We start from the raw sequence: 16627 nt of genomic DNA, 5'->3' as shown, positions 1-16627 counted from the left end.
TCCATGTATGCCTTTATCGCTACATCTCTATCCTACTCTATGTATACTCTGCACATTTATGTAGTGGACGACGCAGGCGTACCATACGATCGCGATAACTGTTTTTCGACTAACATTATTTCAACCAGTGCTCTTACGTTTTCAAATACTTGTAAGTATTCGGTGTAATGAACACGCCGTAGGTGATTCTATTGATTTTTTAAGTCTTGCATAAATTAAATGGCTACTTTTAGATGACGTATTTGAAACTCTGCGTAATCACGAAATTAAAGATTAACATCATTTGAGCAATTTAAGATACCGATCAATAATTTATCATTAAATAATATACCATTAAAACAAATCATTAATGTATCAATTATAATTACTCTTCCTTATTTGTATTTGATCAAATAATATTGTTTCTAACTAAATGGGTCTGTTGTATGTATGTCTGTCATATTTAAGGAAATTAGGGTAAAAATTGTTAAGGCATTTATTAAGTACAGAGTTTACAATTACTAACTGATTAAGAATTATCAAGGTGTAAAGTTTGGTTTCCCTTCGTAAGTACATCCAGATCTTTGTATAATTTCAGTTGCTGCCCAGATACCACATTTTATACATACATCTATACTTTTATCTTGTACAAGTTGAGCCAAGAAACCTGAAACAACAACAATACTTGGATATTGTTTTAATAAATTATCGACCTCAAGATGTATAGAAAGTTGACGGAAACATACCTCCTACAAAAGCATCACCTGCTCCATTGGTATCAACAACTTTCTCATGTGGGAGTTTAATAGCAGGAACTTCTGTTACAGTATTATCTTTGGCTACAAGGATTTGATCTGCACCTTGTGTTATCACAACAATTCTTGGCCTCTTCTTATTTATTTTTTCCATTTGAGATAGTTTTAATGCTATTTCTTTTCTATCTGTAGTTTTAAAATCATTAACTTTTGCAAATGTATCTGCTTCTGTTTCATTGCCAAATAAAATATCAACATATGGAAGAGCAGTTAGCATAGGTGTTTTATAAAATTCGCATAAAAAGGGTGCACTAAGGTTCATCATAAACATTTTATTCTTTTCAAAAGCATGATGAGCTATTGTTTGAATTGTTTCTGGGCTCACGGTTAAAAAGAATCCCTATAATAATAAGCGTATGATATAACATTAGACATAAATTTCATAGACTGTAAAGTCTTGTATATATTTTGCATAACACGTACAGCGATATAAATATATTGAGCTGCTTCTATAAGTTTTTCATTTTCAGGTTCTTTTATGTGCGAAATTGAAAAGCAATTAGCAGCAGCCAAATTAGCACATAAAGATCGTTCATTTCCAGTAATAACAACCGCACAAGTACCAGTAGGTTCTTTATTGGTATATTGATAGCGAACATTTAAGCCAGCTGCCTGTGCTTTATTTTCTAAGATTTTCGAATATTTGTCTTTTCCAACGCAGCCCATGTAAGTTACAATTTTTGGTTTGCCCAAGATCCACTACAGAAAATTAGATCTCTTTTATTCGTAACTCAATTTAATAGTTTATATAATAACAGATCCTAATGAATTTACTTGCGTTACTCTCATAGTGTTTTGTGCAGAACCACCGGCAATAAAGTCTGCCTGATACAATTCAATTAATTCATCATACATGGGCTTGTGTTTGTCCTGAGCAAGAATAGCGTCGTTTGCATTCAAATCATATTTTTTTAAAAAATTGCTATCTACAGTCGCTGAAATATCAAGAAGGGGATTACCCATCCCCAATAGGAGACCCTCCCTGAAAAGTACCAGAGCTGTTATAGTAATCAGAATTAAATTTATATTTTAAACATTTAAGATTATTGTCGAAATTTAAAGCACGAAATAAATTGGTACATCCAGAAAATAGAAATTTATGTTTTGAAAAAATATATTCTCGGGTTCCCTACACTCGCGGTCCGAGCCTGACAATTGCATAATCTCTAAACTTTTCTACAATCACGTGGTCATGAATTTAAAGAATAACACGAAATATAATAATTAACGCGTACGTTATGAAAGTTAAGAGAAACTACATGAATTACTTTGTCATTGATTCATGAATCCAAAATTTGTAACATATATAACGGATGGCACTTTTGAGTGTTCGACGCAATCTAGCGAGCATATGATCAAAGCGCGCGTGTACAACTTAACCTCTTTCGACATTTAAACATAACCTCTTAATTTCAAATAAATCATCGACAATGTATGTAAGAAACAATGGAACGAGATATTCATAATGTGAATTAATTACCGTAAGTCTCGCGCCATTCGAATACGATTTTCGTTTGTTTCGACAAACAGTTCCAATTGTACTGTACACCACGACGGATGGCGACGATGCACACCACTTATATACCGCAGATCTCAACTCCTTGCTTCAAGGTCCAGGGTCAAGTGACATGACGTGCTTTTTATACGTATTTTACGTTATCGGTTCTATCTCATCCTCTCTATGCTATATACAAATTGTATCTCAACACTCCTCTATGTAACATTTGCATTACGAGTTATAGTATAGTTACGGACGCGTTTCGTCATCTCACCGGGAAAATCGTATCTCTTCTTAATCTACTTTATTTAAATAGTTAATAGATAAGCAAACTGCATGAATCCGAGCACAATTGTATTTTTTACTTTCCACGTAAACTTCGGGATTGAAACTTACACTGAATTGTTAAAAATCTAAATATAGTTCGCCACACTCGTAATAAACTGGATTATTATTCAAATTCTCGTCTATGCATGCAATGCACTATGTTGTCTGTATTACGCAATTAGACGTTCAGTGGGGAAAAACTCTAACCAGAATAACTTATTCATGTGATATATGCTAGTAGTCCTTGGAATAGAATATGTACTTGGTACTTACTTCAACTTTATTTTTTCAAAATATATCCTATATACTGAATGCGTTTTAATCGTTACTGTTGACATGAAACAAGAACAGTGCCTTTTTAAAGTTAGTATAATATATTTTGACTAAAAATACAGTACAATACCTAATCCATTAGGTTACTACATCCAACCTTTACAAATTACAAGTCGCAAGATGCCTCCTCATTTTACAGTGTTTTATTTAACAACATGATTAACGAAAATGTAGACTTTTTACAGCAAACGACGGGCGAAAATGATTTCAGTAAGATTTGTTTCTGCGAAGTCATCAACTTGGATTTCCCAAGATGACGCATACTACTCCGCGCGTCTTACCTGAATTTATCGTTACTTACCATTAAATTCCGTACGTTTAAAGGCGCGATAAATTTTGTTGAAATAATTATAGAAAAATGACAATGCGTAAGATATTACACATTCTTCGAGTAAATTATTTCACAAACTATTTACGCCTTCGAGTACAGTTATAAGACATAGTTGATATTTATTTTCATGTTTAAAAAACGGTTGACGATAAAAAAATAAATAAAAATACGTACGACATCGTAGAAATATTGTAACAGAGATCGATGACGCAAGCACCGCGAATGAATTGCGCGTAGCTATTACCGCGCGCTTTTAGATGTTCCAGAGAGAAAAAAAAAGAAACGACATGGGAGAAATTTGATAGATTTTTCTGCATGGAGACAAGTATTCGTTTTCTTTACGATACCTTCGTGTTCCAACACACAGTAGTAGAGAAAGACATTAGAAATTCCAATCGTTAGCGAGATAGAGAAGAAGTGTTGGAAGTGTGAAATCGCAGCACCTCGCCATTGCCAATGTAAGAGTTTAGGTCTGGATCTATATTCGCACATACGAAGTTCTTCGTATCGCAGGATTCACAATGTGCATGCGTGTGCGCTCTACCGCATCTCCTGAGAAAGAAAACATGGCTCTCAAAGCGTTCGCCAGGCATAGAAAAACTGAATGAAATTTTAATGCTGTCAGACAGAGAGAGAACACCTTTTATTTTTCTTTTGTGTTATTTTCTTTCTTACGCAGATCAGAATGATGAGATACTGAGAGGCTGTTGGACTTGCCTTGATACGACGTGGTTTCGCACCCATATTTCTGCCCGATTGGGACACCTCTGTCGGCTGCGGTGCCTGTCAATGGAGCACAGAGTCCTGGTCGACAATTACCTCTCGCCACACGGGACACGTTGATGGGACACCTCTCTCAACCTCTCACTTCGTACTCGAACATCATCAAGACCAGAGCTCCTTCCAAGTATGTCCAGAAGCGCTTGGAGTAGGGGGTTATCGTGTCCTATATCATACATCACATTACAATACACATAGTGTTTTTTTAGATTTCCCTGTGGCGCGTCTCTCTCTCTCTCTCTCTCTCTATCACTCTGGTAATTGGCAACCGACGACCCGGCGGCACGAGACACGTTTTTTTTTTTTTTCGTCGCGCGTGTGAAGAGGATTACACGTCCCGGTTCTGCAGAGAGACTATTATACTTCGGTGGTCACACACGCATATTATAGATACATATATCCGTCGTCCCGATTTCTACCGGTCGATCTCTTTCTGCGCTTCGTTTTTCCGTTATATTTTTTTTTTTTTCCGCCGATATCTTCCGGTTTCTATGGCCCGTTTGTCTCTCAAAAGTCGCGTATCTCATCCGTCTATCACCCAGCGACTGATACGCTCCACGTTTTTATTTTTTATTTTTATTTTTTTATTATTCGTGACGACTCTGTCGAGGGACTCGTTCGTATACGTGCTTGCGAGGGTCCGGAGGAGGTGTGCGGTCCCGATCAACGAGCGATATAGTTGTCATTTTCGTCGACCTTTTCTCGGTTTATGCATACATCCCGACACAACCGACGACGCATTTGCACTTGACCGGTTGCAACGGTTTGAGATTATTATCGAGACTACCAACTGCCATTAATCGTTACGTCCGTAAGGTCACGAGGCTGTGTATGTGCATGGATCACCGCAGATTTCCTATCGACGTATTACACTTCCGGTACAACCGTAATCTTCGAGATAACTTGTATTAGCGGATCTCGTCATCAACCGTGCGACGAAGCCTGTGTGGTCTCCTCATGTTCAAGTTTCGTACGACGTATGTGTATATTTATGCATACCGATCGGGCAAATTCCGTTTTTCTTTTAGTTTTCATTTCGTCGGTTATACGCGCAGCCCGGGCGTCACCGAATATCACCTTCCTAATTACGTAACGTTGAGATGTATATAGACGCACACGCGCCTACGTTATGCGAGCAAAAATATATTTGTATCTGCCTTCGGCGAAAGAGAGAAAAGAAAGTTGTGGTGGAAAAAAAACTCTTCGGGGAGAAATTTTGTTGTCGGCCCCTGTTCCTAAATCTCGCTCGTACCTAAACGCGAGTTTTCGAGTGGAATCGAAGAGTATTTCGAGCTAAAGGCTAGCGCATCGATCAAACTTGCGTGGAACTAAATGATTGTGAAATTTTTCTTTTTAAATAAGACTGTTGTCTTTAATTACGGAAAGAAGTCTGACACTGACGAATTAAACTGTAACCGATAACTGCAAGGAGAAGTGTTACTTCTCATGGTGTAATCATAATATTTCTAACGTTTAAGCGGCAGAGAAAAAGAAATGTTATTGCGTTTCCTTCCTCCTTATCAGCCATAGTTTTCAATTAATCTCGCTAATCCAATAAGAATATTCATAGGGTACGAAAGATGAGAGTAAAGTGGTTTTCGTTTGTAATAGAAAATATTTTGTCCTTGCACACGTTTGATAGTTATTGAAATAAAAATTGTCAAAATACAAGTACGATTTTACGATATACATATAAGTAAACATTTCTCAAATAAAGGGAACAAGAAGATTCGATCTACTTTTAATCGCATATAAAAGTTAATAATTCATGATTATACGAATGTTTGTTGTACGCAATGGTTCTAAAATTTTTTGCAGAAAATGTAGAGGCAGAAGAACTATCGATTACCACGATCGAAACTAGCGACTTCCGAAGAGAGTTGCAGAGCGTAGAGAGATGATATGCTCTTATTCGTAACTTCCAAAGTACAGGTCTAATTTACAAATAATAAAGGGACTATTATATCGAGGAGTCGCCGACACACAATTCTGTTCAAATATCGAGAAAGTTATTTACGTCAATTGACAGGATGATATAACGTGAGTACTGGAAACGAGAGAATAATAAAGAAACAGATTTGGATCCTGAACGAAGTTGTAGTTCAAATAGAGAGATGAAAGACCTGGAGGGGGGGATGAAGGAACGTTGAATACAACGGTGCAGGATATTTGAGCAATCTCGTGGGTAAGGAGAAAAGGGCGAGAGCGAGATCGAAACGCGTTCATAGATCGGGAATCGTGGCCGATCGCGCGAGGCCATAACGCGCGACGCGCAGGAAGCCAGCGAAGCGCGCGCGTCCGATCACGCGAACCGACTACGAAACAACGCATAGTTTTCTACGCGAATCTCGCGCGGATAGGGTTACGGACGAGGGCTGGTGTACTGGCTAGAGGGGGTGGGCTTGAGAGCGGCGAAAAACGGTGAAAGTGAGAGATAATTAAAGAACACGTAACGCCGTTTTCTTTTTGTTTTGTGAATTTCACAAGTACATTGTTATTACATTCGTTTCTTTTTAATCCATTATCATTACGATTACCATTATTAATATAATTATCATTGAAAACACGAGTCTTACCAAAGAGAAAAAAGAGGAAATAATAGTGGTGGGGAGAGATAAAAGAAATAATGTTGAGAATAGAGAAGTATTACACACCAACGTGTATATACGCTGCTCAAAACGAGAAACGGTGATCATCGTTATTATTATACGTATAAGCTTAAACGGAGCGCACTTGCGGTTACCGCATTAATTCTTCGGTAATTCTTTACGTCAATTAATCCTAGTATGTTAATAAAACGGTATTATTACGTTACTACACGCTAACGATATAATGTTCGCACGACCCGCTTAGGTTCCCATACAGAATCGACGCATCATCCTACGAATAATCTACGGTGTCTCCAATTTGTAACTTGTATGTATTTTCTTTTTTCGATTATCATAATCTTTTTTCGTACTGTTCCTCGAAAGAAAGATTACGAAAGGCTGTGCACGATCTCTTTTTTTTTTAATCTGTTTATGCTCTGTGTTCATTATTATGTGTATATAAATGTCTGCTAATTGGGACGACGCTATTAACAACGAGATATAGAGAAAAAAATGCGTTCGATATTTCACAGTGCACGGTTCCGTGTGTCGGAAGGAGAATCGGGATTACGGGGTAGAAAAAATTGCGATCGACCGATCACACGTACAATTATTTTTGTCTTATGCCGGCGCCATATCTCGATACACGCTGAGCAGCAAACGTTTTGTCTCGCATCAAATAATAATAATAACGTTCCTTTTCTTTTTTTACAATATACTTTCACACGCATCACGGAAGTCCGTTGGTTGAGCAAAATGTACGGAAAGCTACTTCGAAATCATCGACGCGACGTTCCGCAGTAAGAAAGAAAAGAACGAAAATATGTCCACACGATGGTCCGATTTTGTGATAGCGACGCGTTACGAAGCGCAACCGATCGCACAAAGGGGATGATTCGTCTATTTTTTAGTTTAAACGTAACTACAACGATTACAAAACTACAAAATTCACCGATTCGTTGGTGCTTCGATATCGAGAATCTGTTCAAGGTCCACGACCAATCGACTGTTTCGCAAGAGCAAGTGAATTGTCGTCCACGGATGGAAGCAAAAGGCGTGTGTGTGCGCGCGTCATCGTCACAGAAACGGTGATAAAAATTAACGCGGTAATTTATATCGTCGCCAAGCATCGTCCTACCAAAACGTTCTTCGAGTTTACCCTTTCTTTTTTTGTTCATCTTCTAACGAAATAATAGCGTGGTTATTGATTTCGGTGGAAAACCTGCCGCGCGAATCAAAGTACGGGTACGAATCGAAAGATTCACTCGGTAGGAGGATGCTATTATTTTCTCATCTTCTTACACATCGAGGAAACGCCTACATAACGATAACGGTGGTGGTGGTGGTGGTGGTGGTGTGGTCTCGTCGATACGAGGTAAAATTACGGAAAGTCTGTCTAAGCATTACACGACGGGGAACGAATATAATAAACGACGTGCATCTTCGGGGAACAAGGGAAAACCGGACCGGAGAGAAGAAAGGACGTGTGTAAAAAGAGGCCTGCAAGATTCGATGAAATTCCGGCTCGTGTTCTGTTTGCTGCTTAATTTTCTCGTCTGGCTTTTCGGTTTTTCATCTAAATAGCGCACTGCGGAGAGAGATTGTACATGTGTCTTTTGTGAATATAGTAGATCTTCGCGCGTGCAGATCGACAGACGGCCAAGAGTATCTCGGTCCCGAGGCTTCCTGCTAGCGACAGACAGACCCGACAGACGACAGACGACAGACGACAGACGACAGACGACAGACAGACCGACAGACCGATCCGAGCGAGCCCGACGCGACGATTTAGTATGGTGCGAACCGGCGCGACGGCGATGGCCCTCGTAATCCCGGTCTGGTAACCAAAATGAAGCAGCCACGTCAGTTACACGAGGTCGAGACAGAACGATTTTAAAACACGGACTAAGAGAGAGGAGCAACTTGTGAGACACAAAGAGGGCGGATAGGTAAGTAGACAAGGGTGGCACTGTGAAAAAGAAATAAAATTATACTGTATTGGCAAACAGAGAATGTATGTGTGAGTAGTGTACCAAGGTACAGGGAGGAGATGTTAATGGGAGATAAGCAAAAGGTGGGTGGTAAAATTGACTTTCTTAACCACGGAGAGTACGTTCTTCCTCGTTTTTCTCGCTAACGTTACTAGTTTCTCGTCGATAACGATAGGACAATTTTCGAATACATCACAAATCGCGGGCACTCTCTTCCTTACAGAACATGTCGCTGTCTCGCCGTTGTTCCAATCGAGACAAAGTCCCGCGCTTTACGCGACGTAATCGTGGACATCGAATCCGGTAAACAATATTTAAAAGTTCGGTTTCGGTTTCGGTTTCGATTTCGATTTCGATTTCGTTGGAACCGATCGAGTGACTCTCTCAAAGGGAATACAAAGGCGATTCAGCAGCGCACCGTGACGCAAAGAAGAGGGCCAGATTGGTTAAAAACCGAACAATTGACAGTCGAACACGGAGTAAACGTTTCAACGATTTGGGCTGGTGTGTGACCCATCGGCACGTCTACTTACCTACGCTCTTCAAATGAATCTCGGCTGAAGTCCTCGTACATGCCTCTACTATAAACAGCGGTATAATAAATAATCGAGTCTACGAATGATCAGATCAACATATACCATACTTGCTCCCTTGTCCAAGGCTTAACTTTGTGAATTAGTCCCTGTATTTTCAACGTGCAAGAAACACATGACCGCGTGCTGCCTAATATGACTGTTAAAAAGGGTCAGGAGTAGAGAAACAACATACTACTGCGTACGGGTATATCTACATAAGCGCCGTATGAAATAATTATCCAATTACGAGAGAGATACGAGGAAAATTTTCGAAAAAGAATTTTCGCTGATAATGATATATATAAGGAAAAATATTTTCTCAATTTTTCAAGATCGCTAATCGAGATTAATAAAATTTCAAACGACGTTTCCAAACGTCCATCGAAAAAATAGCAATGTAAATTTCCTCGTATCTTGTACGATCGAGCGCCTATTTCATGCGACACGTATCCAGAGAAACTCCGTTCTAAGCAGTATTACGTGGCACTAGAAGACTCTATCAAACCATCGACGTACCACTACTAAAATGGAAGAGTGTGTATTCACGAAGAACAATACCACCACGCAACATGGAGTACCTGCTGCCTGTGCAAACCTCGAATACCCTAACGAAGCATATAATATAAGTAACATACGAGGCGGGTGGGAAATTGAATTTGAGCTTTCTTAAAAGCGTAAGAGGCCTTTGTGAACGCATGGATCGAGAATCGTTCGTAGAGTCCCTAACAACACTTGGCGAGACGACTGCTGCTGTTAATTAGGATCTACCCTATTATCCTGCCATAGCTGCCTATTATTTAAATTGCACCCTACAGTAGCGATGCGTATTTCTATCCGCTTTATTCGATACGAGGTACCATCGCTAGAAAGAGGTCTAATTAAATAAATACACGCGTGTCGTACAAGATTCGTAGCGTTCGATAGAACATTGGATCTTTTTCCTTTTATTCGTTTTCTTTTCTTGTTTTAGCCAGTCATATGAGGCAGGCAGCGTTAGACTGGATTTTTAACCCATGCGACTTTCAAAAAGTTACAAATTTGTGAACGAGCCGTTTGCAGCCCAGGCTGGGAACATGTAGGATAAATAAGGTAACGTGCAAACAACAAATTCAAAGTATTTAGAACGATTGAGAAGTTCAATCAACTGTTTCTCTATTTGAAAGTTTTTGCGAGTGGATTTACATACATGAAAAGCTTTGAACCTCGTGAGTAGAAGTCAACTTCAAGAACTATGGATCGTAATTTCGGAGCATGTATAACAATTACACATATTCATATTAGTTTTGTGCGACATCTCCTCGCATAAACAACTTTTGTTTTCTGTTTTTTTTTTTTTATGGGGCCGGTTTCATGAAACTTCGGAGATAAGCAAACATCTTAGAACTTGAAGCGTACTTTAATCTAAATTAACGCAATTTCGTTCAATTTACCAAACGACGTTGAAAAAACTCTGATCACATAAACAGGGATCGATACAATTACACAGAATTAGAAAGAGAAAAAGAAAAGCAACGATCGTATCTTACAGTCGATAACATAAAGAGAATAATTCTTTGCTATGAATAGCAACGAAATGAATTTTACCTACGAACCAAATGAGATCTTGTACACACATTTAAATCTCGATACTTAAAAATAATACGTAAACGCACACGAGTGTCGTACCACACATATTTTTTTTCTCTCTCGTGTACAACTGTAGAACGTTATTTCTCTAAACCGCTATTCGCGATGCAACTCTCGAGATGTTCTTCGTAAACTAAATTACATATTTACGGTTCGTCTATTGAGAAGAAAAACAAAAAACCAAACAAAGAAACGTGATTGGAAAGCAAGGAAATTTATCAGAGTCAAATAAACTAGAACTGACAGACGAAAAACGGGCCGTTGTGTTTTCTTTTTGTTTGTTTTTGAACAAGCGTGTCTATGAAACTGGCCTTAACAACTATTAGAAACGCCGATATACAAAAACTTACTGTCCAATTCGTCTGGAGAGCTGGTTTCTACTTACGAGACGTTTCAAAGACAATCGATAGGCGCCGTTCCTGAAAATCGCGCCAGCCCTTTTTTTTCTATCTACAGCGGTACGAGAGTTCGTTAAAATTGTAGATCGCATCCTGGCTCGCGGTAGTGCGATCAAGAAATCTAGTTCGCATTCCTTAGGAACGTTTCTTCATCCCAGGCCTCCGCGCCACTCCCGGTTGAGTGATGTACGTAATAGGGAGCGCTTGAAACACAAAGGATTCATGAGAGACATACAGGCCAATCTCGCAGTTAACGCCATGGATCAAGAGAGTCTATGAACAGGGACATCCCTAGAAGAGCAGTCGACATGTTCAAGGTACGATCAGTCGAGACCCGGATTTTCTTTTCTTTCCGTTTAATTGTCATTCTTTTGAGTTGAGACCGCGGTGACATTGGAAGCGGCCCGATGTACAACGCGCCAGCGACAAGAACGAGGCATGACTACTCGCTAACAAAAGTGGTCAAAGACTTACTCTTGCACGACTTGTACGTTGGCCCGGGACTGTCTCTCTAGGGTTGCCCGCATTCATGGACAAAGATGGTACGCAGCCTGAGGTGCACTGAAATTTAGAATGTACAGAAACGTCCAAGCGTCATATAATAACATTTGTACTATGCAGACTCTGCACTCATGTGGGCATCGGGTCGACACTCGTACTTAATGCTTTTAGAAATCTAAATTACCGTGATCGAAAATAAGCAACGGAACAAAGAGAAAAACGATACGCATCGGCAAATACGTGTTATGCGTTACGCGGTTGAATACGTATCCGCGCGCAAAATCTTCTAATAGGTAGGGAAAATAACGGAGAGATATAATAACGAATAAATTTCAGAGCAAAGAACCAAATGCAAAAAAGGCTGATGATGTAAATTACGTTAAATTTTTCATCGCGCCCTGTTCCCGCAACAACGATCAATTTCAAGGCCAAGAGCAAGAAATGGAAAAGAAGATGGATAATTTGTATAATATACGATATAGAATAGTAAGTATGTCGACGAATCACCGAACCCCAATTCGCATGAGCTGTTAATCCAGCCTGGAACGTTCACAATGTTAAGTCGGACGAATGGGCAGTCGGTACGATGGTTCTACTCACCTGAACCGGCCGTTGTTGCCACTCGGAGGGGGTGATCGGCGGCTGAACATTCCGTACTCGTTACCACGGGAGAAGCCAGTGTCGCGCATGGATCCCATACCTAGAGGAGGCATAGGAGGCATTGGGTCTCGTCTTGGGGGTAGAGGTGGCATTGTCATTGGTGGAAAGTCAAGCCCGCACATGGAACTTCCCATGTCACAGGGCCCTGTCATACCCGTAAACCGCCTCTCGTAGAGGTCCCTGGTGTCCTCGAAGCCCCTCCTGTCGTAGTAGCTTTCGTAGTCCTATTAACAAATAAAACAACGCAAACCCATAAAGCAACATTCCATTCCAACCAACATTAACAAGAAACGGTTATATAACCGGTGGAAGCGATACAGTGGTTTCTACTCTTGTATACTTGGTATTTTACTTAAGCGGTTCGTTTAATTTAGATCACTGTATGTTATGTTATTAGAGAAAAGAAAACTACTTACTCCAAAGCGGCCACCACCCATCAGCCGGTCCCGAAGGAACGGTGGTGGCGGCGGTGGAGGATACGGGTCGCGTCCAAACATTCGGTCTCTGTATCCATTCCTATCCGGTCCTCCTCCCATTCCTCCTTTGGGGCATTCCTTGGACCAGTGGCCGCCGCGACCGCATCGATAGCATTGCTCAGGATCTCCCATTCCTGGCCTCTGTCGTACTCTGCTCGTGGAAATTTGAACCTTCATGGGTTGACCGTCGACCATCTGTCCGTTCAGCTCCTTGATGGCATCGTTGACATCACCTGTTGCTTCTAGATGGACGAATCCGTAATTTCTCACAATATCGCACTCTACAACTGTGCCATATTTGGCAAAAAGTTCGCGAACTTGTGGCGCTTTTGTGTTATCCGTCAGATTGCCGACAAATATTTTGGTCGTAGGAGTGTTGGGTCCTTTACGGCTCTTTGCAGCCTCACATTTGATCGGCTGCCCATGAACTATATGTCCGTTCAAATTTTGTATTGCATTTCTTCCTGCCTCTTCGTTTTCCATATGCTGTTAAGAATAATACGTTTCTTGTATCAGAGGGATTCTTATAATTTCCCCTCAAGATTCGTAATCATTTAACAATTTCAAAAAAATACCAAACTGTGTAGGAAACAAAAAGAACTTACCACAAATCCGTAATTTTTGACCACATCGCACTCTACGACCTTTCCGTATTTCTCGAATAACGGTTTAATGTCGGCATTTGATGTCTTGTCGGCTAAATTACCGATGAAGATTTTAAACGTGCCAACACTACTAAAACCCGGCATTTTCGGCTCGTTCTAGAACCTAATTTTGGACAAAATATTTCGAATATTATTCCTTAATAATTCGTACAACGTTTTTCATCAAGTTACGCGCGTCACAATGAAAATCATACACATCATCGGTCCATAAAGCCTACAAGTTTCGATGACATTTCTTTTATGTGAATCAAACCGTGATTAAATTAGCACACGCGTCTTATAACTATTACTACGCACGTATTCTTCCTATGCCGCACAGTAAAGTGAAACGGTATTCCGCGTTAAAAAATAAATTGTTACGTTACGATGCATATTTTCTTTATCGAAAACTAACATTTACGTGTACTATCTAATCTGTCGTGCTTAACAACGTAATACGATTCCGGCTCTGAATTTCGAAAAATTTCCCGAGGATGCTCGATGGCGATTGTTTAGATTCCCCCTCTAGCGTTTCCTTCCACCATTTTGCTAACGATCTAAGTTTTTGAATTTCAAAGGTCGTAAATTTCACTTGAATATTCAACCCGTATACTGAGAAACAAGTGAAATAAACTGTTCGCGGGATTTCGAAAACTGATTTTATCATTTCTAGTTTAGCAAATCCATAGTATAGTAGCGAATATTCGTTACACCGTGAAAGTACGCAGTACAGAGAGCGTACCGACCTTGTCGAAATGGCGCACGAATTTTACCAAGCGTATATAATTACGTTTCCTTCTCGATCGATACGTACACTCGTTGCGTTCACGCACGTTACGTTTTATCGTAGCACTAACCAAAGATTACCGTGGCGAACAACTTATTAATCAACGACTTTTAACCGACACCGATATCCGACACACGCACGACTTTACACAAGAAAACGCAATCTAGCAATGGCGTCTTACTTGCCGCATTCGCTTGCGCGAGATTCTGGCGACATTGCAGTCACGAGAACACCAACCGCCACCAAGCGGCGGTAGCAATAACTATCTAAATGATCCGTAACCAATCTAACAAGTATACGTCGTTTGGTGATATACCTTGTCGTATGGCCAGGGACATTAATTCATTCGCGCTTCAAAAGAAAGTTACTAGCGTTGGCTTCCCTATAAACGAGCGATACAAATTACCAGAAATTTGCCGCGCATTTGCTCAACCATCTTCCTCATTTATCTTTTTTTATGAGAAAAATAACCAATGAAATTTGCAGGAAAACATCCAGTAAATTTCGACCGAGCATGGATCATCTTAACCTTCAAATTAATGTTGTAGGATCAGGAATATTAATTCGCTCCTGCTTTAAAGGAAAGTCACTAGCGTCGATTTCTCTCCTTCTTCTTCACGCACACTTGTAGTTGTCGCTTTCTCTTACAACGGAATACGAATTAATATCCCTGCGTGCACACATTTTTAGCACGTGTTGAGTTTAATGTTTAGAACATATTTATATGCTACTAATCATTTCAACTTTTATAAGAAAACTATGATGCAACGAATCACACTGAGCGTCCAAAAACCTATTATCGCAAGCATACCTAAAATCTACATAAGCTACACTGACGCGGGAATTGTTTTACCTCTGCTACTTGAAATCGTATCGTTGTTTTCCGTAAACTTCTATAATTATCTCGAGGGTTTTGTAGTACAAATTTCTATCGGTGAGATATTTTCAATGCTCTTTGAACTGGATACACTAACTTTCCAATTTTTTTTTTGGTCTCTGTTAGAACGTTTAAGAATATATCAACACATTAATTGTCTGTAGTAATCCATGCTATTGGACTTGCAACGCTTAGAATAACACTACTAACACACTTGTAAAGTTCTGGGCAACATCGATACCACGAGAAATAATGTGCAATGCTAAACGCACTCGAGAAGAAGCGAATGATAGAAAATTCGCGTAAAATATCTTGGATAAAAGATACTGCGGAAGCTCTTAAGAATAGTTTTACGTATTTCCACGGCATTAAGTAAATATACTCGGAAGATGCGACTTTTACAAAAGTTAGAAATAATTAGAAGAATGCAGCAGCATTGCATAAATGTGAATAATAAATGGTAAAAAATTTGTAAATATAGATTACGTATCCGCAATCTTAAGATATGTTAGCGTAACTTTTTCAAATAGAGATACCGTGGCATATTTCGTTTCTTATATGCCAAAATGACGTACAACAAAATTAGCGTGGAAAATCACTGCAATGCAAAGAAATGAAATTTTGTGGCATCGCCAACATATCCAATCAATCGATGATGCGCATAGGACAATTCTATCGTACATTGCTGACGATCGAGCACTGATAAATATTTATATATCGTTAAAAGCAAATCGAAATATCGAAAGAAATATATTTTCAAAAAACTTGTCAAGACGCGAAATGGCGTGCTTTCAGCATCCTGCATGCGACGCTATGATGTCGTACAGAAATATCGTGATATAAGTAGAATTTTTCGTTTGCATGCTAGTTTTAAACGATAGTGGGTTGCGTTGAAAGTACTTTAAGAATATATATGCACTTACCAAGTCAGTATTTCCGTAAAACAACGCGATAAAACACGACACGAAACTACACGCTTCCCGAGGTAAAAAATGGCGAACCGAAACAGACCGGGAAGTGGAAAGCGGCGTCCCTTCCGATGTGAGATTCAGTGCCACCAATGCATGAAAAAGAAACTTTCTACGATCACACTCGACAACCGCTAGAAAATTACTGATATACCAGTCCCATTCTAAAATATGTACATGTACATATTTTACTAAATGAGATGAATCGAATTACATTGTAATTTTTAGAAAAATTCGTACACATTAACAAAAATTATACTTAAAAAATGAAACATTAATAAATTTAGAATATATGTATATACATTTGGTAAAAATGGTCGACACATCCCCTCTGCCGTTACCCATAACACTTTGCATTGTGCTCCAATTTTCCTCTAACGTCCATTGAACCATTCTATATGAAAGTTGTTCATCAAACTACTATGAAAATATAAGTCTATTTTGAAAATAAATTTGCAAACTCGGAATTACTT

General features: G+C 39.5%; 2 protein-coding genes across 15 annotated transcripts; both read right to left on the bottom strand.

Moving 5' to 3' along the window:
* Positions 1–451: 451 nt before the first annotated feature.
* Adk2 (Adenosine kinase 2) lies at positions 452–3770 on the bottom strand. Its single transcript, XM_076771809.1, has 6 exons — positions 3631–3770; positions 2275–2478; positions 1569–1776; positions 1218–1493; positions 726–1134; positions 452–646 (listed from the first exon to the last, which is right to left on the bottom strand). Exons 2-6 carry the CDS (start codon positions 2289–2291, stop codon positions 519–521), a joined length of 1038 nt encoding a protein of 345 aa, XP_076627924.1. The 5' UTR covers positions 2292–2478; positions 3631–3770; the 3' UTR covers positions 452–518.
* Lark (RNA-binding protein lark) lies at positions 2975–16240 on the bottom strand. 14 transcript variants are annotated; one of them, XM_076771801.1, is made up of 7 exons: positions 14269–14484; positions 13484–13646; positions 12819–13364; positions 12343–12626; positions 9176–9223; positions 4001–4229; positions 2975–3835 (listed from the first exon to the last, which is right to left on the bottom strand). In XM_076771801.1, exons 2-6 carry the CDS (start codon positions 13625–13627, stop codon positions 4220–4222), a joined length of 1032 nt encoding a protein of 343 aa, XP_076627916.1. In that variant the 5' UTR covers positions 13628–13646; positions 14269–14484; the 3' UTR covers positions 2975–3835; positions 4001–4219. The 14 variants fall into 14 exon arrangements, with proteins under 14 accessions (XP_076627916.1, XP_076627922.1, XP_076627915.1 ...); XM_076771807.1 differs by lacking the exons at positions 2975–3835; positions 4001–4229; positions 9176–9223 and adding exons at positions 6518–8488; positions 11716–11802 and having other exon boundaries at positions 12343–12442; positions 12557–12626; XM_076771808.1 differs by lacking the exons at positions 2975–3835; positions 4001–4229; positions 9176–9223 and adding exons at positions 8479–8620; positions 11716–11802 and having other exon boundaries at positions 12343–12442; positions 12557–12626.
* Positions 16241–16627: the final 387 nt, after the last annotated feature.

This window comes from Colletes latitarsis, chromosome 8 (genome assembly GCF_051014445.1).
Source record: "Colletes latitarsis isolate SP2378_abdomen chromosome 8, iyColLati1, whole genome shotgun sequence".
NCBI classification, from domain to species: Eukaryota; Metazoa; Arthropoda; class Insecta; order Hymenoptera; family Colletidae; genus Colletes; species Colletes latitarsis.
Note: the sequence above shows the minus strand (reverse complement) of the source record. Positions and strands in the feature narration are given on the sequence as shown.

Excerpts from the sequence above, each read along its gene's own strand:
- Lark (XM_076771796.1), bottom strand. The coding sequence starts at position 13,627 with ATGCCGGGTTTTAGTAGTGTTGGCACGTTTAAAATCTTCATCGGTAAT. Across the intron at positions 12,627-12,818 it reads TGGGTGGTGGCCGCTTTGGA|GACTACGAAAGCTACTACGA; the intron begins GTAAGTAGTTTT and ends ATTTGTTAATAG. Across the intron at positions 9,224-12,342 it reads GGCAACAACGGCCGGTTCAG|TAGAGGCATGTACGAGGACT; the intron begins GTGAGTAGAACC and ends CGCTGTTTATAG.
- Adk2 (XM_076771809.1), bottom strand. Across the intron at positions 1,494-1,568 it reads ACACTATGAGAGTAACGCAA|TGGATCTTGGGCAAACCAAA; the intron begins GTAAATTCATTA and ends AATTTTCTGTAG. Across the intron at positions 647-725 it reads AGGTGATGCTTTTGTAGGAG|GTTTCTTGGCTCAACTTGTA; the intron begins GTATGTTTCCGT and ends TTGTTGTTTCAG.